Here is a 24,588-nt window from a genome sequence, read left to right on the forward strand (position 1 = left end):
AGCTGGTTGTTGGGGCCTCAGAGATCAGTCTGGAACTCTGGTTCTCATTTGTGGTTTGAGAGATGAAACGGTTAGGCTCCATTCTAGAAAGAGAGCGTGACCTATGTGACCGTCCAACCATTTTTTAAAAATAACAGTGTGTTCCAAACAGTGTTGTGTGGATGTTGGCAGGGATGGGTCTGAGGGAGCCTGTGTTCTAGAAGGAGGATTGGGGGCAGCGGGGTTGCCCTGACATTGCACAGGCTGCTCAGTCAGAGTCAGCCCAGAGCCTCAGCCATCCACGATGATTCCAAAGAGTTTGCTCAGTCTCTAACTGGGTGTTGACATTGGGGGCTTTCATGGTTCCCTTGAACCATGATACTTCTTTTTTCCAAAATCAGTGCTAGGACTAACCATCAATTGTTTAATTTGGGATTAACAAAATTAAATCCTCCAACTGATCCAAGTACAGTGGTACCCCAGATTTCGAACGTCTCTGTTGACGAAAATTTCGGTTTACGAACACCATAAACCCGGAAGTCAATGCTTCGGTTTTCGAACACGCTTCTGCTGAGTGCAAAATCCTGAGGCCTAGCTGTCGGCTGTTTTCAAACGTTTCAGAACTCGAACGGTCTTCCAGAATGGATTACGTTTGAAAACCGAGGTACCACTGTGTACTGAGTTAGAATATAAAGGAGAAATGTAAAAGCTGGAAGCAACTCTTCTATCTTTACTATTCGTTAAGGTCCCACAATTACTACAACCAAAGCAAGTACTGTTAATATTTTGGTTGTTGAAAATGCCTCACCATTTTATCCCTGGGTGGTGACAAACATCTGAATGCTTTATAGTCTCATGATGTGCACTGTAGGATTCTGCTATTATTCAAGTTGAGTGCTTGATGATAAAAGTACCGAACTTATATGTAGTATCTGGACGGCAAACACAAGGCTTGCTGTTTTTTGCAGAGCACATTTTTCAGAATTGAGGAGGTAGTTCTTTCTCTCCTTCTGCCCATTTCTTTTGTATTTACTCATAGCCCCTTTCAACCTGGTGCCTGGCAGTGTATACACACCTTATGCACTTATTGAATACTCATTCATAGTGACAAAGTCACCGAGGTCCCCCAGGTTTCACCTCCTTTCCCATGAAAATGGCCACTGGTCCTTGTCTACCCATCTCCCAAGCTCTGGAGATGCCGTGTTACGGGGGAGAAGGTGCAGGAATGTACCTGGTATGACAGCATTACCCTGTCGGGTGGTTGCAGGCCCCGTGGCTTCACTGTGCTTTGAATAGATCTTAACTGTGGTCTGAGGGTAACGCCTTTACGTTAAATGATATTTTATTCATACTTGGGCTTTGGAACCCCAAAACAAAGATTTTTATCTTCTGCCGGGCTCAATGTCAGGTCAGCCAAGGGGAGAATGTTTTACCTGAGGAGCTGTGCCTTCATCGATAGCCTGTCCCGTCCCTGTTACAGGAACCTGATTTCCTGGACCTTCCAGCACGGACTAGATGAGCTAGCGGAACAAGACGTCTTAAACAGCGGCACTACTGACATTTTGAGTTGGATGCTTCCTTGAGATTGGAGGGCTATGCTGTGCATTGCAGGATGTTTAGCAGCATTCCTGGCCTCTGCCCCCTGGATGCCAATAGAAGCCCCCTTCCCTATTTGTAACAACCAACATAATCTCCTCCAGCTGAGAACCACTGCCTTGGGGAATGGTGGGAGGGAGGGGATTCTCCTCCCAAGGTGTCCTGGGTCTGTCCTGTGAGAGGTTAGGAGCCTGTGGTTGTCACTCTGGTGATTCCTTCTAATCATCCTGCTCAAACTTTAACGTGCGTGTGTATCAGTCCCCCAGGCCTCTTGTGAAAATGCAAATCCTGATTCCTTTGGCTAGAGTGGGCCTGAGGTCTGTACCCCAGGGAGCCTATTATAAATGCAGGGACCAGGGCCGGCCTGGTGGCTCAGGCGGTTAGAGCTCCATGTTCCTAATGCTGAAGGCTGCCAGTTCGATTCCCACATGCGCCAATGGGCTCTCAACCACAAGGTTGCTGGTTCAATTCCTCGACTCCCGCAAGGGATGGTGGGCTGCGTCCCTTGTAACTAACAATGGCAACTGGACCTGGAGCTGAGTTGCGCCCTCCACAACTAAGATTGAAAGGACAACAACTTGACTTGGAAAAAAGTCCTTGAAGTACACACTGTTCCCCAATAAAGTCCTGTTCCCCTTCCCCAATAAAATCTTTAAAAAGAAAGAAAGAAAGAAAGACAGACAGACAGACAGACAGAAAGAAAGAAAAGATAGAAAAGAAAAGAAAAGATAAAAAAGAAAAGAAAAGAACAGAAAAGAAATGCAGGGACCAAACTTGGAGTAGCAGGGGCAAGGCTGTGACAGTGGCACAAGTGTCTTAGAGATTCCCCTTGTTGGAGATTAACACAGCCCACTCCAAGTAACCAAATAAAAAATATAACGAGTTAGAAACACGTTCTCTCAGACCACGGATATAAGGGCTTTGTCCAGCCTTAGGAGTTGGGGCACCCCCTCTGTCCTCTGGTTCCAGTTTCAATTCCTGCCACCCCTGCCTCCTTGGCCCCACCCACTTGTCAATTCCTGGACCCATCATCAGTGGGCACAGCACGATTCCCTGAGAAGGGTGTGTGTGAAGTCAGTAAATGGATTAATAGGCTGCTTCAGTGGGATACTGGGTGGGGAGAGGCCCAGAACACCCAAGTGGCCTCCAGAAATGGAATGGACCTATAGCAGGTCACTTCACAGGTAGGCGGTAGGCCCAGGGTCCAGGCAGGAGCCCTCGCTGGGGAGGGTCTGGGTCCAGCCTTTCTCTGCCTGCTTCTGATGCTAGCTACAGGTTCCCTCTCCTTTCTCCTACCTCTGGCCCCACCTACCCTACAGGGATGATGAAAAGGAACTGCAGAAAGGTTCTGAGCTCAGGAATGAATGCCATCACTAGGATCTGAGGTGTAGTCTTCCTTCTTGAAGATCCCACATGGGAAAATCCACACTTAGGAAACTGGAGAATTAGAGGTGACTATTTCCCCCACTAAAATGATTTTCCCTCAGCAACAGGGCTTCCTGTGGAGTTATTTTAAAACAATAAGCCTCCTTTAATGCATTCAAAATTACTCAATTTACCCAAGTTGTGTAGTTAAAACTTCAAACCTATCTGTCTTATTACTGGAATTTTCCAAATAATAATTTTCCAAATAATAATAAAAACTTCAAACCTATTTGTCTTATTACTGGAATTTTCCAAATTCCAGGAGGTCTGAGAAGGATGGTAAATTGGTGATTTGGTGTTTGGCGTTATCTTGTAGAAGCCATCCTTGGAGGGCAGTGCGCTGACCTTGGCTTCTGCATGGTGGTGGGGGTGGGGGTGGGGTGGCTGACCTCATGATTAATGTTACTTGGGAAACTGCACAAGTTCTGTGCATAAATTCTGCCTCCTCAGGCAAAAAATTAAAAAAAGACAAGAAGAAATAAAAACTGAGCAGAGGCTCTAGCATAGAGAAGGTTTACAATCTATTTGGCTTTTGGTGGTTGCCGTGGGATGGGAGTAAGGAACCTATAGTTCTGGACATTACGTCAAATGGATTTAAAAAACAATTCAGGGAACTTTTGTAAAAGAAATGGGAGAAAGAGAGAAGGTGACTGGATAGACCAACTCTCCTTATTTTAAAAGATGTCACTGCTGATCTGCAAAGGCCTTGGGCGGGGAGGAGTCTGGCACTATGGCTGATGGAAATCATTGCAGTGAGTGTGGCACTTTCTTTGCACCCCCAGGAATATGATCTTTGGAAATACAAAAGCCAGTGTCCCCTCCTTTCTGCTGCTAAGTTCTCCCGCTGAGCATGCTGATGCAACTTCAACAGCTCAGAGCTAAATTTAGCATTAACCAAAATACCCATCTTACAGACTCCACCCTCCCATGCCCCTGAAAACCAGCTGTGCCTGCTGTATTTCTGTTCCAGCTCAACGCGAGTGTATGTGATTCCGGAGGAGCTGGGTCTGGGAACCATCGTGGCCAATATCACAGCCGAGGACCCCGACGATAGAGGTTCTACCAGCTTCCTCCTCTACAGCATTACTGCTGGTAACAGCTATTTCAGGATAAATGAGTGTAAGTCTCTCTCAATCTCTCTCTTTCTCTTTCTCTTTCTCTCTGTCTCTGTCTCTGTCTCTCTCTCTCTCTCTCTCTCTCTCTCTCTCTCTCTCACACACACATCATTTATGTGCATCTTTTATTTCAGCCAAATGGATCATTTTTCAAATATTTTATGTGTCTTCTGATATGGGCATGCCTTTCTGTCTAGAATACTGTAAGTTACCAAGGTAATAGACATAGTAAAAGCAGCTGGCATAGGGTTTGGGGAAACTAAACAGGGACCCATGTCGACAGATGGATCACTGCTCCATCGCCGAGGCAGCTTCTTGTGTAAGGATGGCTGAGTTCCCCACTGGGAGGGTACCTCGAAGTCCTCTGAAGAGAGGGTCTAGACCAGTGCTGTCCAATAGAAATAGAATGGAAGCCACAGAAGTCATTTAAAAGTCTCTAGTAGCCACATTTTTAAAAAGTAAAACTAAACAAGTGAAATTAATTTTAATAAGGCATTTTATTTAAACCAACAGATCCAAAATACCATTTTAACAAGTAGTCAATATTTAAAGGTTATTAATGAGATATTTTACATTATTATTTTTTGTAGCAAGTCTTTGAAGTTTGTTATGTATTTTCTATTTACTGTGAATATCAATTTGGACTAGCCACATTGCAAGTGCTAACGAGCCACATGTGGCTTGTGGTTACCAGGCTGGACCCCATCAGCTTAGATCAATCTGCTGGAGCACTGGGAGTTATTTTCCCATTTAAGTGTCTCAGAGCAGAGAAAGTGCAATAGCCATCTCTTTTAGGATTTTGGTACATAGCAGGCTCTAATGCTGAGTGATTCACGGGCGTTCCATCTTACATTTTCAGCACAGCAACCCAATGAACTACCATAATCCGCATTTGGCATCTGAGGAAACCGAGGCTTAGAGAGAGACTCAGCCAGGTTAAGTGACTTGTCCAAGGTCTCACAGCTTGTAGGTTGTAAGGCAGAGATGCAAACTGAAGCTGCCCGACTCCCGAGCCGGCCCTCTTCACCACTCCTAGATGGTACCACCTCCTAAATTCCTGTCACATCACCAAAAAGGACTGCACTTTACATAATGCATTTGCAGAGGCCAGCATTGGACAATCCCAGAACGACAGTGTGGTATTTGCCCCATAGACTGTAGGGCAAAGGGTACCTGCTCCCAGGAGAGGCAGGCAAAGGCCATAATCACACTTTACCTCGGAAATGTCCCAGTGCGCTGCAATCGAGGGCCTTACTCGACGGACAGTGTAGCGATGGACAAGCACGGTTTAGAATTCTGTCCACTCTACTATTGAAAAATGGAACTTTCAACAAATACAGTGTTTTGGCAGAAGCATATTTAAGAATCTTTTGTTGCAAGTAACAGAAACTGAGGGAGTCAAACCAAGCAAGAGAGAGGTAAATGGTAGGGTCACATAGCAACAGGACACTGGTTATGTCATGGGAACGAGTGTGGAGTCCGGGCCTAGGCAGGGTAGGAACAGCGCTGCTCCAGCGACCTCGGCGGTTGGTGCTCTGGCCTCTTACCTGTAGCTCCAGTGTTAACCTGACTGGTTACCCAACGGGGGCCTCTCAGTTACAAATTCTCCAGGAAGGAAACCCAGTGGGTCAGGCTGGAGTCAGCTGCCTACCAGTCCAGTCAACTAGGCTGCTGCCAGGGGCCCGACCCTGAAGTTTGGGGTGAAAAGTTCTGTTAGGTTGGTGCAAAAATAGTTGTGGTTTTTGCAATTATTTTTAACCTTTCAAACCTTAATTACTTTTGCACCAACCTTATAGAAGAGTCAGGCCAGACACCCCAATCAATATCTAATATAGAAACTTACAGGAATTTTTAAAAATGTGTTTGTATGAGGATATTCTTTGTGTAAGCCAGTCTTTATGTCAGAATTTTCTTTTCAACTTACTACAAGTCTCCATCTGCCTTTACTCTTTATTTCTCTCCAAAGAGTCATGTTCTAATCTTTGCTTCGTAGTGACTGGTACCATCCACGTGGCCCACAGGCTAGACCGAGAAGCAGGTGAATTAAGACACAATCCCACCATTTCTCTGGAAGTTCTGGTGAAGGATAGACCCTTCGGGGGTCAGGAGAATCGCATGCAGATAACCTTCAGGGTGGAAGACATTAATGACAACTCTGCTACTTGTATCAAGTTCACCTTCAGGTATCCGCATCCTGAGACATGTGCTGGGCATTTCTCCTCCTCCATGGTCTGTGGCCCTTTGGCCTCTCTGGTTCTTCTCTGGTGAAACTGGAGAATTATGGGCATTGGGACATGGCTCACGAAAATAAGTAGATTTGAACTGTCCATTTTCACTGATAAGTTTTTTCTTACATCATCCTTTTTTTCCTTCTCTTTCATTTTCTTTCCTCTTTGTTGCCTCCCTTCTCCACTTTCTTACTCCGTTAAGAATATTTTTATTTTACTCTTTTCTATATCTTATTCATCTCCATTAGTGTGAAGTACCACAGGGACTTGTCAGATCCTCTCTGGGCTGTGCCCTCCTTTGTTTGTTGCCGATGGTGGCAAGATGGTACTGTTAGTTAGCAGTTATAATAGGTACCTGAGATTTAGGATTACTCACTGGAGATCCCAGAGAAACGTGCCACCAGTAATATGAATAAATCAAACCAAATATTTATTTAAAACAAAGCAAAGCATCTAATTTACCTTACACAACTTAATTGCATGTAAACAAAAGGAAACGGAAAGTAGGGGGGAATGCAAATCCAAGGGGGATATAAGTTACTTTATGTGTTTTGACCTGTTCTTTGTTTCACAGTCTGTTCACCATTATTTTAAAATAAAGTCCCCTGTGATTCTGGGTTAATATGCTTTTTTGAAAATAGTACTTGTCTTTCTAGCAACTATTTTGTCTAAATGCCACAACTTTAGCAATTCTCTGTGTTAGCTTCATCTCTGTGGTGGCTTCAGATCAGCTAGTCTCCAGTTTCTCAGGAGTCTGAAGGTGGCTTCTCTTGGGCATGGGAAGGCCACCTCTGCAGTGACCTTTGCTGAGAGAGTGCCCTGCGTCTGGAACCAGGCTGAAGACAAGAGCAGGTCTCACTTGTAGATGTCCCCAAGGAGAAAGACTCCTGAGTTTATCTTTGAGTGGTTTTGCAAGTTGACTGTTTAAACTTCAGGTGACTTTGGACAGACCCAATGCATAGTGTGGCTATGCAAAGGACCCTAGACAAAGATGGTCCGAGGCAAGCAATATAAAGTTAATTTAGAAATATAAATTCCTTTATTATGCTGATGCATATCTCCCTGTTCTCCTAATTGGCATGCCCTGCACAATGCCAAGATTCAGGCCTTGAATCTGATATCAAAACCCGTAAACCCTGTTCTGGACACATCTTACTGCCCCCTCAGATCCAGCCTCCTTACCCTGCTCTGTGCCCCAGGATGCTGACCTGTGTGGATCTCAACTGACTCCTTTGCCTGCAGCTTCTGGTTGGCCAGTGGGGAGCCTGGAAGCAGGGGGAGAGTGAAGTCGAGGTACTTATCCTCCTGGCTCCTTCCCTGTCAGCTGGATGAGTCCCTCCACTTCCTGAAGGTCTCAGTTTCTATGAGGCAGCCCTCTGCACACAGTACTTTCTGTCCCTGGCTTCCGGTTTTAGGAACTACTATCTCCGCTGGCTCCTCCTGGCCTAGAGATGGAAGGAAGCTCCACTCTTACCAGCCCTGGTAAGAGCCCATATGGCACCATCCCTTGAGATGTCCATGTACTCTGTGTGTACATTTGTAATAATCCCTTTACTAAACCTCCCCTAAAATTATCCTAATTTGCCACCTGCTTTCTGCTGAAGCCCCATCAAGTCAGTAGTAGCCTTGACCATGTGATAGGTTCCTATCCCAACTCTAACCTCAGAGTCCATTTGATGGGCGGAGATTGTTGCCATGGGTAGTTCGCATTGTAACTTCCACCCAATTACATGCACAAATTGAACCCACCTCTGTTAAGACCAGTCTGGGCCCTGGGGATAGAGTAGAGATGATATGCAGAGTCATACTTCTACTTTCTTTGGAAATCTAAATCTATGCTAGCATTTTTGGGTAGCTCCAGGGTACCCTAAGGAATTCCTCTCCTAATATCCCCCCCTCCTTGGCCCTCCTGCTCTTCTTCTGTTTTCCTCCCCTGACAGGTGGGGGATAGGGATTGAGCAGTAAGAACTCTGGCTATCAGTAACTGAAGAGGATTGTGCTGTCTCCAACCTTCCTTGTCCGCTTTCTCCCTCTGGTGCAGTTCTGTTAAGCACATACTGTGGCTTCCTGCAGTCCAGAGTCCCCTGATGTGTGGAATGACAGTTTGCAGACTGCATTCCAGATTAGCAGATAAAATCACATTTTGAATATTATAGACTGTCCAGGCAAGCCCATGTGGAATCCTGCTCTTGATAATCTTCTCTCCAAATTAGCCCTGAAGGTCAGTATGCCAGCCAGTAACTGGGCTAATTGTATTTATTACTGAAGGTAGTAAAAATCATTCAGGTCCCTCCCTCCTCTCGGCTTTTCCAGTGAGAGAAACTTGCTGCCATCTTGTGAAAGCCAAGATGGGAGAAGAGACAAAAAAAGGGCTCTTTCCCTTGCAGTCCTAGAAGTCCCAGACTCATTTGCATAGTTCAGGGGCTGGAAAACCCTCACCCTGCATCACCCACCATCCTCCCATCCATACCACCTTCTCCATTCCCGCAATGCCAGAGTGGAGGCACATAGGCAGGTCAAAACCACACCAAACAGTACCGGTGCTACCACCATCTCTAATAACACTGTCCCTGAATATTTTACTCCTTCTTCAGTGCTCTTGGCGCTGTCCCTGTAAGGGAGTTTGGGAGAGCATATAGAAGAGGGTGGGAGAGAGCCAGCATCACTGGGTGGGAGAGGCAGAGCCCTGTGTGCCTGGCCCCCTGCTGCCCCGTGGCGTGGTGCTCTCAGGCTGGACAGGGATGGAAACAAGCCTTAGCCTGAGGCCCCTGGGTTTTCCCAGGCTAGTAATGAATGAGCCCCTGGCCCTGATGGAGGCAGCAAAGACTTGTGACAGCCCCTGCAATGGTTGTAAATTGTCAGGTGCTTGGCTGAAAGCGCTTTGCAAGCTGTGAGCCAGAGGCGGAGAAGGTCAGCTGATTCAGAATGGGGGAGTGGGGGGCAGTCACCTTCGCCTGGGGAGGGCCCTGTGGTCAGAAGGCTGAAAGCAGGGCAGCCGCCTTTGAGACAGGGATTGATGAATGAGGGGGAGTGGTTTTCCAAGTCAGGGATTTGGAGGAAGAATACCAAGTGTCAGGGAAGAATGAAAAGAACAGGCCAGAGAGCCCTGAGGGGCCGAGTATGGAGGCCTCTTCTGGGGTGCATGAAATGTCTGGATTCAGGACCCTGGATTCTTTGGATGATGCAACCTTCGGGCCTCTGCAGAGTTGGAATCAAGGCTCAGGTTCCCAAACTATCTGTGAGCCTTGAGCTTCATTGATTCTTGGAACTTTAAGCGGAATTTATGGTGACTAACACTGACAGACAATAGGGAATTGTGCCTGGATGTATCCACTTTCTTGGACGGGTCTTGAAACCACTCTGAACCACTCTTTCTTCACCTATAAAGTGAAGACAAGAATACAAATCTCCTGGAGATGAGGGAATTAGAGATACTGTTTTCAAAGTACTTAGAATGAACAGCATATTGTTGGTGTTTAATAAAAGATATATATTCTAAGTACTTATGAATAAAACCGTGACATTGCACATGCAAGGCAGGAATGGAAATGTTTGGACTCCAGTCTTGTTGAAACCTTTGCCAATGAGGCATCATGAAGATTTAGTTACACCTGTCAGAAAAACTGCTTTCCAAGACGCAGACCCAGCCATCCTCAGCAGCCCAAGACCATTCTTGCTGCCAGACTTTGCTCCATGTTTGCTGAGCCCAGAGCTCATTTTAGCTGCCTTTAAGGGATGACATGGAATGTCGAAGGGAACATAATTTGGTTGCAGAGAGAGGTGATAGTACAAAGGATTAAAGAATTTAATACATGTTAGTCTGGGTGCTATGAGAACAAGATGCCAAGACAGGATTAAATGTGCAAGGTTTTTGTTAAGAAAAATGCCTGCGGGAGACAATGAAGAGAGAACTAAACATGGCTGGGAGAGTCCTCAGACCACAATGCAAGTCTGACCTGAGTGAAGGAAAGGGGGAGCGAGGGTGGGCAGAAATGTTCTCGCCTGCCATGCAATCTACGGAAGGTTTGGCTAGGGCACTGGGGAGTCCTGGAGCCAAAGTCAGCTGTAATAGAACAAGAATAAGCCTGCCTTAGTACCTCTGCCACGCCCAGTCGTCGGCACATAGCCTCACTGCAAACACAGCAATGGATTTCAGAGTATAGCAGCTGGGTCTGTGGTCAGTTATATTCCTGTGGTGGCAGGTCTTCCAGGCACGTTCTCATGGCAACCACAATATATTTTTTGTAAGAAATTCTGCCCACGACAAAAAGTGATTGAGGTAGGTGGTAGGAAAAAAAGAAGAAAAGAAAAACCCAAAAGAAACAAGCAAACAAACAAACAAAATAAACCCAAAACACCACCCACAAATTCCTCCCTGCCTGTATAGATGCCCCTGTGAAATGTGATTTTGCCATTTTTCCCATCAAGAGATGGGTTTTTCTTTCTACTTTCTGAATCTGGACTTGACCACATCAATTGCTTTGGCTATTGGAACATTCGTAAATGTGGCACAGCAGAGGCCTAAAGGACATGTGTACACTGAGGCTGGCCCTCTTTTGCTACTTTTGGAGACCTGAGATTTCCATGTAAAGAGCCTGGACTAGTTTCCTGAAGGATGAGAGACAACATGAAGGAGAGACAAACCACCTTCCCACCACCAGACATGTGAATGAGTCCGTCCTAGACCATCCAGACCCAGCCAAGCTGCCAGTGACAACAGTGTCCAGCCAAGCTGGACTAGACCTCAAAGAACTAATGGCTAACCCTTAGTATTACAAGAAATAATAAATGCCTGTAGTTTTAAGCCATTCAATTTAGGGCTGGTTTGTTAGGTAGCAAAAACTAACTGATATCATTTATACCCATTTTATAGATGGAAAAACTGAAACCTAAGGGTATGATAAAGTCCCTCAATGAAGCGAAGTCTTGAGGTGTTAATCACTCTTTCTCAGTCTCCCATACCAGGCTGGGCTTGACCAGATGGCTCTAGTGTGGGGTCAGCGTTACTCATCTGTGCTATTGGCCTATACCCTGGAATCAGTGGAGATTTGGACCTCCGATTTTGACTCTTTTTTAAAAAAATTTTATTGGGGAGCAGTGTGTTCTTCCAGGACCCATCAGCTCCAAGTTGAGCTGTTGTTTTCAATCTAGTTGTGGAGGGCTCAGCCCACCGACCCATGTGGGAACCGGCGACCTTGGCGTTATGAGCACCGTGCTCCAACCAAATGAGCCAACGGGCCGCCCCCCGATTTTGACTCTTAATAAACCTCTATTGAATGAATGATGCTAAAGTGTTAGGAGGCCCTTCTATGACATCGAAGCCATTATAACACATGTGGAGGAATTCCCACTCTTCAAAGCATAGGAGGTGAGGGGTGTAGGGGTACAGATTATAACCTCCTGCAGGCAGGGGCGGAATTTATATTTTTCTTATATTCTTTTTTATGTTCTTCTTCACTACTATGCTGGTCTCATAAACTGCCAGAGTGTCATTTGACAAATATTTATTGAGCATGCCCAGAACAAAGCAGACAAAGACCCCTGTCCTTGTGGAGCTTACAATCTAGTGGGGAAAAGGTAATACGCGGAATAAATAAGTGAGCTATAGTATATTGGAAAATGATAAGTGCCAAGAATGAAAACTAAAGGGGGGAATGAGAGAGAGAGAGCAGTGGGCAGGGGTTGTTGACATTTTAGATAGGGTTGCCAGGATATTCTCCTTAGAGACTAAAGAAGGTGCAAGAGCAAGCCATATGGGCATTGGTGGGAAGCGTGTCCCACAGGAAATGGAATTGCCCTGAGCAGAGCCTGGGGAATGTTTAAGGAGCAGCAAGGGGCCAGAGTATCTGGAGTAGAGTAAACAAGAAGTGTTAGTAGGTGAGAAGCTCAGACCGGTAAGGGTGAAGGGAGTTGCTGCTCATCATAAAAGGTCCTGTAGATCAAAGTGAGGACTTTGAGTAAAATGAGGAGCCATTGGGGATTTAGGAGCCGGGGAGTGACATGACCTGACAACATTTTAAAGGGATGTCTCTGGCAGCTGTGTTAGGAACAGTCTGAAATGAGGCCAGGGCAGAGCAGAGTCCAGTTAGGTGGTTACTGCAATAACCATGGACTTGCTTTAAATAGAAATTGAAGTAGAGATGCCTAACCTAGGGCTTATGTCAGAAGGAACACTCAATCACCATTTATTGGGGAAAATGTTGAATCTTGTCTCTTTGCCAGCATTAAGGTGCCTGAAAGAGCAGCCAAAGGGACTTTGCTTCTGGACCTGGACATGGTCTGCTTTGATAATGACAGCGAAGCACCAAACAGCCAATTCAACTTCACCGCACCATCTGGAATGGGGAGCAGCGGCAGATTTTCACAGGATCCAGCTGGCTCTGGGAAAATTGTGGTCAGTTACTGGTCATTGCATCGTTGAATGGTCATGGGGGAAGCTGGTCTAACATGCATAGGGCTTTCGCTGCCCCAGAGAGAGAAATTTCCAAGGTAGCTCCCTCTCTAAGCGGCTGTAACTGACAAACTTAGTAATGACTCTGTTTTCCCCATTTGCTCTTAATTTTACCCAACTTCCAGGAATCACCTGGTATGCATACTTGTACCTGGGGTGCTAAGTACTGGACTCCTGCATAGCTGCCCTTCGCATGTCTGCTTAGCTGCCTGACAGTGACATTAGCGCCTCTGGGCTCAAGCACGCGTGTGCACTTGAGTGCTCCTACCCGGCCCACAGAGGAGTGAGGGGAGAGAAAGCAGGCCCAGAGCCATGTGTGTGTCCTATTAAATTCAGCGGAGTAGAACCACTGTAGACCCAAAGGGGAATTAGAAAGTCGGCTGTGTCGGTAGCCCCACTCCACAGCACCTCAGGGGGGCAAAAGCAGAGCTGGAAGCAGGATGGGCATAAAAGTCCGGTCTCAATGAGCTGTGTGAGACCTTTACCTACAGTTCCTGCTGGAGGGTGTTGGGAAGGAGGAGTGAAAAATGGAAGGTCAGGGGAAGGTGGGGGGAGGATCTTGGAAGGGAGTGGTCCTGGTTAGAGACTTTGCATCAGAGAGAAAGCCTCAGGGAGGAGAGCCAGCAGCCCACAGGAATCCTCTCACGCACCTCCTTCTCCACCTTCCATCCTAAGCCCTTGTTCTATCCCCAAGAAAGTCTTACCAATTTTACTCAGAGTGTCAGCTAAAATCTAGTTTCTATTTTTTTCTGTTTAGGAAATGAATACATGCTCACTGTAGAAAATATAGAAAAACAGGAAAGCATTACCATTCAGTGATAACCACTGTTAACATTTTGATATATTTTCTTCTTTTCTTCTTCCATGTACACAAATTTTGTGTATTCTATACATATACGCATAAGTATTTTGAATAATGGAAATGTCCCTGCCTATAGAAATCTATATCATGTTTCTTTTCAAGTCACCTGAAGTCTTGAGCTTATGCTGTTGGACAAGAGTGTTCGATGACCATCTTTAAACATAGATTCTCTTTCCTTGTAAATTCTTTCAGATAAGTTGTCTAGCAGTGAGTAAAGGTATGCATGTAACTTTTTAAAGTACTTCATGTGGGCAAAATGCTTTCCAGAAAGGATTTCCAATTTACATTTTCACTAACAGATAGGACAATATCATCAGTTCAATGAAAAGGATTGATTGATATCTCTGTTTTAATCTAGTTGATTGGTGATCTAGATTATGAAAATTCAAGTAATCTAGCAGCCGGCAATAAATACGCTGTGACAATCCAGGTGCAGGATGTTGCCCCTCCTTACTATAAAAGCAAGTATCATTTTGATTTATTTCATGGAGCATCTTCCTTGAGTAGCAATGACTAGTCTTGGCAATATTCAGTATTGGGCTAGGTATTTGTGTTCAAAAGGAGACTTCAAAAAACCCAAACACTTGGGAATCAGCCCAGCCTCCTCCTGTCTTTCATCAGCCGCATGTAATTGGTCCCCAAGTCCTTTCCTCTGTCATCTCCGAAAATCTCAAGGATTTGCTGCCTTCTCCCCGCCCTACCCCCATCCCACTAGAACTGCTCTAATGCAGACCCTCCTCTTTTTTGGCTGAATCACAACACTGAGAATCTTTAAGAATCAGTCTGCCTGCCTTTCGTCTTGCCCCTTTCCAAGGCATTCTCCACATTGCTGACAGTGATTTTTCAGGAAATGCAAATGCCATCATATTACTTCTTGGCTTAAAGCCCTTGAGTGTCTCCGCATAACTGTCAAGTTCAAGTTCAAACTCTTTGGCTCAGCAAACAAGTGCTCTCATCGTTTGGCCCCTGCCTAACTTTCTAGCTTCAGCTCCAGTTGCTTGCCCCTAACACCTTTTTGTTTCTAACTAGGCCAACAGCTTGCAGTTTCTCTGAGTGAATCATGCTTTTATTCCTTGCTATCCTTGCATATGCCTAGAATCACCCCCATTCCCCACCCCAGCTCTGGTTACCCTTGTAAGGTTCAGCTTGCATTTCCTCCAATGTCCTAGCGTTTGTATGTTTATCAAAAGGCAGCTACCCTAAGCATCTCGAAGGCAGAAACTGCCAGGTCTTATTCACCTTGTATCTCCAATATTTTGCACAGAATGTGTTTGTCATGCAGGGTGTCAGGTGGGGTCTCTGCTCCCGCTCCCCACATAAGAACGCAGGATGTGGTGAGGCCAAAAAGGAACACCCACGGAGCCATAGGTAGGGGAGTCATACTACTATATTCTCGCTGGTGGCTGGGTTGGAGACACAGGAAGCAGGATCTACATAATCTGCAACCCGCTGTCCTAATAGCAGTCCGCGCTTGCCAGCCACCATCTTCTTGCTAGCCCCCATTTTCTGCTAGTGTAGCCACAGCAGTTACATTAGTGGCCAATGGCTCACTGGTTACATCTGATGGCCAACTAGCCACAGCTGATGGCCATCCAATCACAGTTGATGGCCATTTACTACCTGAGCCAGCATCTTTCCACTTGAGGCCGAGAGCCTGGAAACTGCTCTCTGGGGCTCTGTCCCCACAGTGTTACACAAAAGATGCTTTTAAAATATTGAATAAACAAGTCAATGAGAATAGAATATTGTGATTTAAATTTTTTTCTATTTCTGTCTCCAGATAACATCTACATTTATGTCCTAACAAGCCCGGAAAACGAATTTCCTCTTGTTTTTGATCAGCCATTCTACGTATTTGACTTGTCAGAATTAAGCCCAGGTAAGTAACAGATGAGAAAGAGGCCACAGGGCCCTTAGCAGACTCCATTCATTAGGCAGAGAGGAAGCTTCCTTCCAGAGGGCCTGAGTGGTGGTGTGCACAGCGGCTCACAGGCTGAATTGTGTTTATTGCATCTCTTATTTCTCTTTAAATTGTCCTCACTGCTGAGGAGTCCTTCAGGTGAAATCTAGATTTTGAAAACTGTTGATTAAACTACATTTCTCTGAACCCCTGATTGTTTCCTTGTCTGTGTCTGATTCCCCTAATCCTTCTTTTTTGTAGCCAAAGTCGTCCCTTGGTCTCCACTGTGATTTTTATCCATCTCATTCAGAGAATTAAAATTTAAAAACAGAGAAAAGATTTTCCATTTCTAGAGTTCCTTCATTTAAAAACAAAATAAAGACATTTCCTCTCTCCCTTAATAGGATTCACTGGAAGCCTCTTGTTTGCCCTTTACAGACAACTTGGATTTCTGCAGGCTCTTCCCACCTTAAAGAAAGGACTCCCCATTTCCAGCTTCAGTTTCTCCCCATCTCTTCCAGTTTGGAGGTGGTCTTGTTAGCTCTAGTATAATCAGACTTCGCCACAGTGTTTGATCCTTTTATCATGGATACTTCTATACTTGAAACAAACAAACAAAAAGCCAAAACACTCCCCCTAAGATTACGTCGTCTCCATTTTATTCTTTCATTATGATGGTTTCCATTTCCTCACATTACAGTTTTGTTTTGTTTTTCCCCTCCCCCCACCCCCAACTCCAATGCCTTACATTACGTTTTAAACAAAACACAAAAAGTGGATTTGAAGGAAAGGCTTTTAATTCTTTACCAGTGAATAACAAGTGGAATAGGAAGGGGCTTTTTATGAATTCACAGATCTCCCTATGGTCATTGATCACCTACTTTGGGTCAAGCTCTTCCTTCCAGGGCTATGTAGTTGAATAAGAGAAGGTTTCTACCCTTGAGGAGTCTAATTTATGAAAAAGGGCTTCTACAAAACAAATAAGCCAGAATTCCAGCGGCTCCACCAACAAGATTTGTAAAATAAACAAAATGGAACAGTATTTAAAAATCTATATTCTGTCATCCTGTTACAAAACTCTTAAAATTGTTTTTTATCTTGTGTATAAGAATGATTCATGAGTTTTGTTTCTTCATTTGTTTTTCTTGTTCGTTTGTTGTTTTCAGTTTTATATACCACATATCAGTGAAATCATATGGTTCTCGACTTTTTCTGTCTGACTTATTTTGCTTAGCATTATAATCTCAAGATCCACCCATGTTGTAACTTTGCTAACAATTGTCTCCCCAATGAACTTTAATTTAATTTAAGTTAATTGTCTCCCCAACACACACAAAAGAACGATGTATACTCATCATAGAAAATGTGAAAAATACAAAAGACTTTAAGACAACACTGTTGCAAAAAGATGTGTATGTGAGGAAGTTCTTTGCAGGGTTGTTTATGACAGCATAATGATTAGCGTGCTACGATTCTGTATAAAGGTATGACCTGTGTTTAGCACCTCACAGTATGCTTGGGTCATAGGGCCAGTGACCTAGTGGGTGTTCATTCGTATAATTTGAGTTTAATAGAATTGAAAATATAAGACACACAGAGTTTGAACAGCACTGGGGCCTCTGAAAACCTTTCTGCCCGTGGCAATAAGAATGTCTGCTCCTAGATCCTCCCTTTACCCCGTAAAGCAGGACTAATCTCAGGTGCTTTATTCTTCCAGCTAGAACCCGGGTGGGACAGGTGCGCGCCACTGATAACGACTTTCCCCAGAGCAACGTCGTGTACTCCATCTCCTCCGGTGGGGCCAGCCTCCAGCGCCCAAACATATTTTGGATTAATCCCCAAACCGGAGAACTCCAGCTGGTGACTAAAGTGGACTACGAAACAACCCCCATCTATATTCTCAGAATCCAGGCCACCAACATTGAGAATACAAGCTCAGTCACTGTGAGTGGGGCTATTTGGTGTGTTCACATCAGCCCAGATGGTTGATTTAAGGTCTCTCTGGAACCCTCCAGGGGTGGCTATAGCAGCAAGGAATCTCATTAGGGCACATCCTGCAGATGTGACGGGAAATGACTAGTTGAGTTCAGGACAGCACATTGGACACACAGAGCAGTGCCCAGGAAATAAAGATTGACATTCAAGCGTGGGTGGGTGGGCGGAGTGCTGAGATGGGTGGCCACTCTGTGGGATAAGTATCCTCCTCTTGCCCTTTAAATCTCCCTTCGCTCTGGAGCTGGGCTGGTGGTGAGATACACGCTGCCAGAAGTGGGGCGTGGTTTTATAGCTATGCATGTCCTACCCCCCTCCCAGTAGTTTTGACATCTTCCTACCCCACCCCCATCACACCAGATAGGGTAGATCCTACAAAGATGTGGCTTGACACGGGGCTATACGGCTTCTCAACCTTTGATGTTGAGAATCTGATTAAATACAGATTCTGAGTCTGCAGCTCTGAGCGGGGCCTGAGAATCTGCATTCTTAACATGCTTCCAAGTGCTGCTGATGCAGCTGGTCCAGGGCCCCACTCTGAATAAAAAGATTCTTCAGGGCTGTGCTGTCCGTGGTTAGAATTATCTGAGGGTAATATGATAGCCACAAAGATGGAACTATTTCTTGCTCTTTCCCACTAGTAAAGTGACAAAGCATAAGGTAAAATGAACTCTGAGCTAGCGGCAGGCAGGCCTGCGTGATACTGCGGATGACTGGTTCGGAGTCAGGAGACGGGGTTCATGTCTCAGCTTTGATCCCAGTTTTTCAAGGGGGTCTGAGCCATGCTTATCATCTTTGTATCCCAATTTCTTAATCTCAAATGGAGAGTCGCGCGGTCACCCAATGCCTGACTAGTTCTGTTCCTCTCATGACTTGCTTTGAATTAACGGGACGTTGGTTTTAATGATGCGTGAGGCTCAGCATTGCATGCTGAGGAAGAGATGGGCTAAACTGGAGATAATTGTAGTGTTTGTTAGGCTGGCTTTTTGAGAAAAATGAATGGATTCCACTTTGGGAGCTAACTAGAGTGAACGTTTCAATTTATTTCTGGACTCAGAAATAGCTGAAATCCCCAAATTTCAAAGGTAGAATAAATACAACTCAAAATGTATAAGCTTTTTAAAAGGGTGCTGATCACATAAGTCCCTTTAAAGCCTGACAGTCTATGATTCTGTGCTGGCAGGCATCCCAGTCCATATTCCAATTCACTGGGCATCAAAGACAGCGTGAAAGAGAATAGGATGACCCTGCTTGTGGCAGGTGAGTGCCCCCAGCTTAGTGCAGTGCCACTAGCCCAGGTCACAGAGGAGGGCCCGCTTAGCCAGGTGCACTCGTTCCATCCCAGCAGTTCTTGACCCTGGCTGCCTATTAGATTCAGCTGGGGGACATAAAAAAAGTGCCTGGGCCCACCCTGCAGAGTCCAATACTAAGAAAGTAGAGCCAGGGTTGAGAACCATCACTCTATATCCCAGAGTTAAAGATGCAACTTCCGATTCACAAGAACAGTGAGCAAGGAAGTACAGGGGGTCACCATAAATCCATAACCATTACTGGAAAAACAATTCAGCCATTATCTGGGGATGGGCCCCGTGTGTCTTGATGCATGTGTGTGGGGGTATGTGAATGTATACATATAATATGTATTTGTGCATACACACACACACACACACACACACACAGACACACACACACACTATAGTAGTTAACAGTACCATATAGGACTTGGAGTACGACAGACCTACATTCAAACCCTAGCTCTGGCCCTCACCAGCTGAATGGCCCTAAGTCAATTTTCTAATTTCTCTAAGTCTCAGTTTCCTCATGTGTAAAATGGGAATGATCATATTATCAATCTCAGGAAAGGTCCACAAAAGTGCAGAGCCCAGGGCCTGGCTCCCAGCAGGCACTCAGTAAGTTTCAGCTACTGATGATGGCCATGTGTTTGCTCTTCTAGGTTACTGTGAACATCCTGGAAGAAAATGATGAAAAGCCAGTTTGTATCCCAAACTCTTATTTCCTGGCCATACCAGTGGATTTGAAAGTTGGCACAAATATTCAAAATTTCAAGCTGCAGTGTACTGATCGTGATTCCAGCCCCAGGTCTTTTCGTTATTCTATTGGCCCAGGTACAGTAGCGGACATTGACAGTCCTGGCCTGGTTTCTGGGGTCAGAGGCCTTAGCTGCTTTTCAGGGAGAATGCAGTGGGGGTGGGGGTCTGTGCTCACATGCTGATCTGGGCACAGTGTGTGTGAGTAGGAGACTGTGAAGGCGGAAAGTAAAACAAGGATGAGGGGTGCAATGGCCCCCTTGCCTCCGGGTCCTCCTCTTGGCTTCCCCTTCTCACCTGGGTCTTCCCAACTCCCACACAAGGCTGCCCAAAGGACCAAGGGAGGGTGAATCCCATTGATGATGACCCATCCTCCCAAGTTCCCAGACTATCGTAAGATTCATGAATCTTATGATTGTAGTTAACAAAATTTTTTTAGTCCAGCTGCTCAACCACCTCTTTTCCTGCAAGCTGCAGTGGGGGCAGGGAATCCAGTCCTCTCTCTGGATAATAATAGATTAAATAGATTAATGCATTTTGAAATGTGTCCTCAGGAATTCTCTTCTGCTTCATTCATTTTCTCTTTAAAAATATACCACTGGGGGGAGGGGGTGGGAAAGAGCACCCCTCAGTGGAAATGAGACCAAAATAGCTCATCTAATGAAGTGCTGGGGCCAGAGATTTAAACCCAAACACGCAGAGCAATTCCATGGGAAAGACTGAAAACCCATCTCAGCCACCTGCTGAGCGCTGGCAGAGTGTGAACTCTGAACAGTAGGAAGCCTCTCGAGCAGGCAGTGTCACAAAACCCAGGGGCAGAGACTGCAGTTGCAGAAGATGGAAATAATCTATACTGAGAACCCTCAGGCCTTTATGGAGCACTTTGCTGCTAAGGGAGTAAAAATTGCATCATCTCCTGCTCCATTTACTGGTTTTCAATCGGTAATGAGTCTAGAGCCACCGGAGGAATGAACAGCCCCCTTTTGGGTGGGAAGCCTCCCTGCCCAGCTTCCTGAGCTGTGAGCCCTGAGCCCTGACAGACTGCTGGGGAGGCGAGAATGGGGCAGATTCAGGAGGACCTGGGACTGGAACCCCTGCAAAGCTGGGAGGCACCTTCCTTTAGGGGAACTCCACGGACATCTGTCACCAGTTTGTGTGACCAACCAGGCATGGAGTGAGCTTGACCTATGGCTGGGAATCTGGCCCCCTCGACCCTCTTGCTGCCCACTCGTTGACCTGAGTGTGAGTTACACATTGTTATCAAATAAATGCTGGATGATAGGACTGGCTAGAGAGGCCAGGATTGTGAAATCTGCCTGATGCTGTAAGATGGCGGCCATCTCCTGGGACAGGTGTGTTGTTGTCCTTTTCTGCTCTTGTTCTTGTTGTAGCCACACTGGTGGTGAACAAGAGTGACTTTTGTACACTCTTGTGCAGTTAATGAAATCTCTGGTGCAACTAAGGCCAATATCATAACCCGGGTGTATCAGAAGCTCAGTCTACACATGAGATCTGGACATGTAGGGAAATGTTGGCTGCAGTTTTCCTCTAAACCTTCATTTCTTGCTCTCTTTTCTTCCTTTCCCCTAAATCCTTGTCTTAAATCTCATTTAGGCAACATCAACAGCCACTTCACCTTCTCTCCCAATGCTGGGTCCAACGTTACACGCCTGCTCCTTGCAACACCCTTTGACTATACTGGTGGGCTTGATAAGATCCGGAACTACAAACTACTCGTCTACATAACTGATGACAACTTGCTGTCCAGCAGGAAGAAAGCTGAGGCCCTTGTTGAAACAGGGACAGTGACATTGATTATTAGTGTCATTCCTTACCCAACCACGATTGTCACCACGACCACGAGGGTAAGGGCTTTGGGACGGGGACACCCCAGTTACATCCTTTGTGATTTAACATTAATGGAGCCCTTTGGCCCAGGAGAAATGTGGGATGGATTGAAAAGAGCTGACATATTAGGATGTTGTGAGGAATGGCAATCATGGCTGCTGGACTGAAGTCGGCACTGGGTGGTAAAGACCTGGGTGAAACCTGGGACTTACAGAGTCATTAACTTCTTCTCTTCTGGTAAACAGGGGTGTGCTTTGGTGCAGGGACTTGTGATAGATCAGGTACTGACAACCTACAGTGCTTGTGGCACAGGAGACAATTTTCATGGGCATGTGGCCAGTGGCTACCTTCACAACCTGTTCTCCACTTGCTCTTAAGAGCCATGACAAGCCCATGTCTATGAAAGCAGGTAGCCACCAGGTGCTTTCCTCCACTTCTTTCAAAGACTTACCATGCAGCAGTCTGTATCCTACTGCCCACTTCCAATCCATTAAAATTGATTCATTCAATCTACAGATATTGACTTAAGACCTATAGTACTCCGATCACTTTGGTGAACACGCCCCAAATGATCTCTGCTCTCATGGAACTTAGAGTAGAGCAGCAGCAGCAGCACCACCTGGAAATCTGTTAGAAATGCACATTCTGGGTCCACCAGAATAGTAGAGTTACACCTTACCCAACCTTGATCATTACTGCAACCTCCCGGAAAGGATGTTGGAACCTGGAATCCCCAACTACATCCCCAGACCTAACCCCAGATCAGAAACTCTGGGGGGTGGGGTCCAGCAAACTGTTTTTAATAAGCCTTCCATAGGATTCTGATGTGTATTAAATTTGAGAGCCACTGATCTAGAGGGGGTGATAAGTTACAAATAGGTATGCAATTTAATAAAATAACTACAGATGGTGATAAATGGTAGGAAGAAAAATAAGCAGGTGCCATAATAGAACCAGTGTGACAAAGGAAGGGAGAGTCTTGGAATCTGACAACAGGATTATCTCCCTCTGCACCCTGGAGGAACTGGCTTATATTTGTGCTGACTATTTTGTCCCCTTTCCTCCTGTTCCTAGTAAAAGTTACGCCCTTGGTTGGCCGCCCCCTACTTGTAGTATGCTGGAGGAAAAGTCATCTGCACCTTAGATTACTTAGAAAACCACCTATGACAGTGGGCCACTTCTGTTTCTCAGAGTCTTACCAAGAGCGGGTTCATCTCCATGGGCTTGAGTCAATATTACCACAGGGAATGGAGGCATAAGGTAACCTTAAGGACTTTCAGTTGCCTTAGGAGCCAGTAAGCAACTCTGAGTAAGGAATTGCCCCCTTTCTGGGGCTTACAACATGTCCCATTTGTGGCATCTCTATTCCTGAAAACTCTATAACTTGTTTGTTATCTGTCTCCCACTCTAAGAAGTAAATGCTGAACTTGAGGTTTCACTGTGATATCAGCCCACTCATCTGGCAGTGCAGCTTGTAGAGAGTGAACACTGACAAACCTACAAAGTGTTACAGAAACAACGTTCATGGCTCATGCCTTCCCAGTGAGAGACAACGGCTATATAAATCCCTGGATTATGCCCTGATTTGGCAGGGGAAAAAGCCAATGGAATTTTTAGCTTTTGGGAACGGGAAGAAAGACAGAGAATAAAATTAGGCCTAGAATTGCTTTTCAGTTCCCTAAATTTTTGGGGTTTTGATCTAATGGATGTCTGGAAAGACTATAAATAAGGTGATGGGTTGAAGCAGCAGAACTATGAGGACATAGATGTCAATTTATAGAACAAGAACAAAGAACGAAATAAACACTCAGCCTGTGGGAGTGCTGATGTCAGAAGCGCTACCACCCTCCACTCACACTCCCGCCTCTGTGTCATTCAAGCCCAAGATCATCTACCAGACCCTGAGGAAAAATGTTTATTCTCCATCGGCATGGTACGTGCCGTTTGTCATCACTTTGGGCTCCATATTGCTTCTGGGCCTCCTGGTGTCTCTGGTCATCTTGCTGGCCAAAGCCGTCCACAGACACTGTCCCTGCAAGACTGCGAAGCACAAGAAGCCTCTGTAAGTTGCCAGTGGGCTGGGCCCTACCACCGCTTCCCTTAGGGCACTGTTTCCAGTGACTTCAGAAGGAAAGCTAGAGAATTAGAATTTCTTTACAAGGTACAACGGGGGGACGGAGTGAAGGAAGGAAAAGGACCTATGGCCTAGAAATGCTAGCTCCCCTTGGTCCTGGCGTAACCTCCTCATCACCTGCTGGACCAGGAAACTCTTCCTTTGGTTTTCATGGCACCTGCCCTGTCCTTGATGTGTTCTCAGTGAAATTGGGGCTACCTCTTGGTGACCTCTCCTGCATAAATGCTTCAGAAAAAGCCCAATTGTGGGTAGGTTAGAACATGCTGTTCTCTTATTTGTGGAATATTTAAAGGATGAGATGGAATTAGAGGAAGCACAAAAAAACTGATAAGGAAATTAAGCTTTTGGCTCCAGTGATTCAATTGGGCTTTTGTGTGACTAAATAGTCATTGTTCTTTCTCACGTGGCCTTGATCTCTCACTCTAAAAGGCTGTAAACACAGGCCTGTGTTTCCTCTCTGGTGACACCCTGCGGAGTCTCTTTTACTGGCTGAAGTGAAGTACTAGAGTGAAGTAATCACTGAATTGTTACAAACTTCCCTAGAGCCAGTTTCTTGAGTCCCAGTAGCTCTTACAATGACAGCATGATGGTTCTGAGCCTGGGCTTTGGACTTAGACAAGTCCTGGGTTCAGATCTTAGCTCTACCATTTGGCTTTGGGCAAGTGACAACTTTGTGAATCTCAGTGTCCTTATTTAAAAAACAAACAATTAAATGAGCAAATGCAAATAAAGCACTGAGCACTGTTACTGATATAGAGTAAATGCTTAATACAATATTTAAAAATATACATTGTTGCATTATTTTTCATGGTTGATTGAGTGCAGGATTCTAGATTCCAAGTTTAGGAAAAAGCCAAAGAATCTTGTGGCATTGGAACTTGAGTTTTGGAATTTCTCATTGGCAAAAAGTAGGGGTGATAAGACTCGTGCGCCTTTTAAAGGTATTTTGAAGATTACCTAGTACTGTCTGATAATTTAAAATCTATGGATGAAAGACTATAAAACTACAA

The 24,588-nt window shown here is 45.3% G+C and overlaps 1 protein-coding gene across 1 annotated transcript in view; it reads left to right on the top strand.

The window, feature by feature from the left end:
- Positions 1-24,588, top strand: part of CDHR3 (cadherin related family member 3) — a 64,495-nt gene that overhangs the window by 32,333 nt on the left and 7,574 nt on the right. Inside the window, exons 7-15 of the mRNA XM_081079691.1 lie at positions 3,971-4,119; positions 6,109-6,298; positions 12,566-12,737; positions 14,015-14,117; positions 15,437-15,535; positions 17,274-17,500; positions 19,503-19,674; positions 21,211-21,461; positions 23,325-23,506. Coding sequence (XP_080935817.1) covers positions 3,971-4,119; positions 6,109-6,298; positions 12,566-12,737; positions 14,015-14,117; positions 15,437-15,535; positions 17,274-17,500; positions 19,503-19,674; positions 21,211-21,461; positions 23,325-23,506 — 1,545 coding nt within the window. The remainder of the gene's footprint in view (positions 1-3,970; positions 4,120-6,108; positions 6,299-12,565; positions 12,738-14,014; positions 14,118-15,436; positions 15,536-17,273; positions 17,501-19,502; positions 19,675-21,210; positions 21,462-23,324; positions 23,507-24,588) is intronic.

Source organism: Rhinolophus hipposideros (assembly GCF_964194185.1).
Source record: "Rhinolophus hipposideros genome assembly, chromosome: 18".
Taxonomy (NCBI): Eukaryota; Metazoa; Chordata; class Mammalia; order Chiroptera; family Rhinolophidae; genus Rhinolophus; species Rhinolophus hipposideros.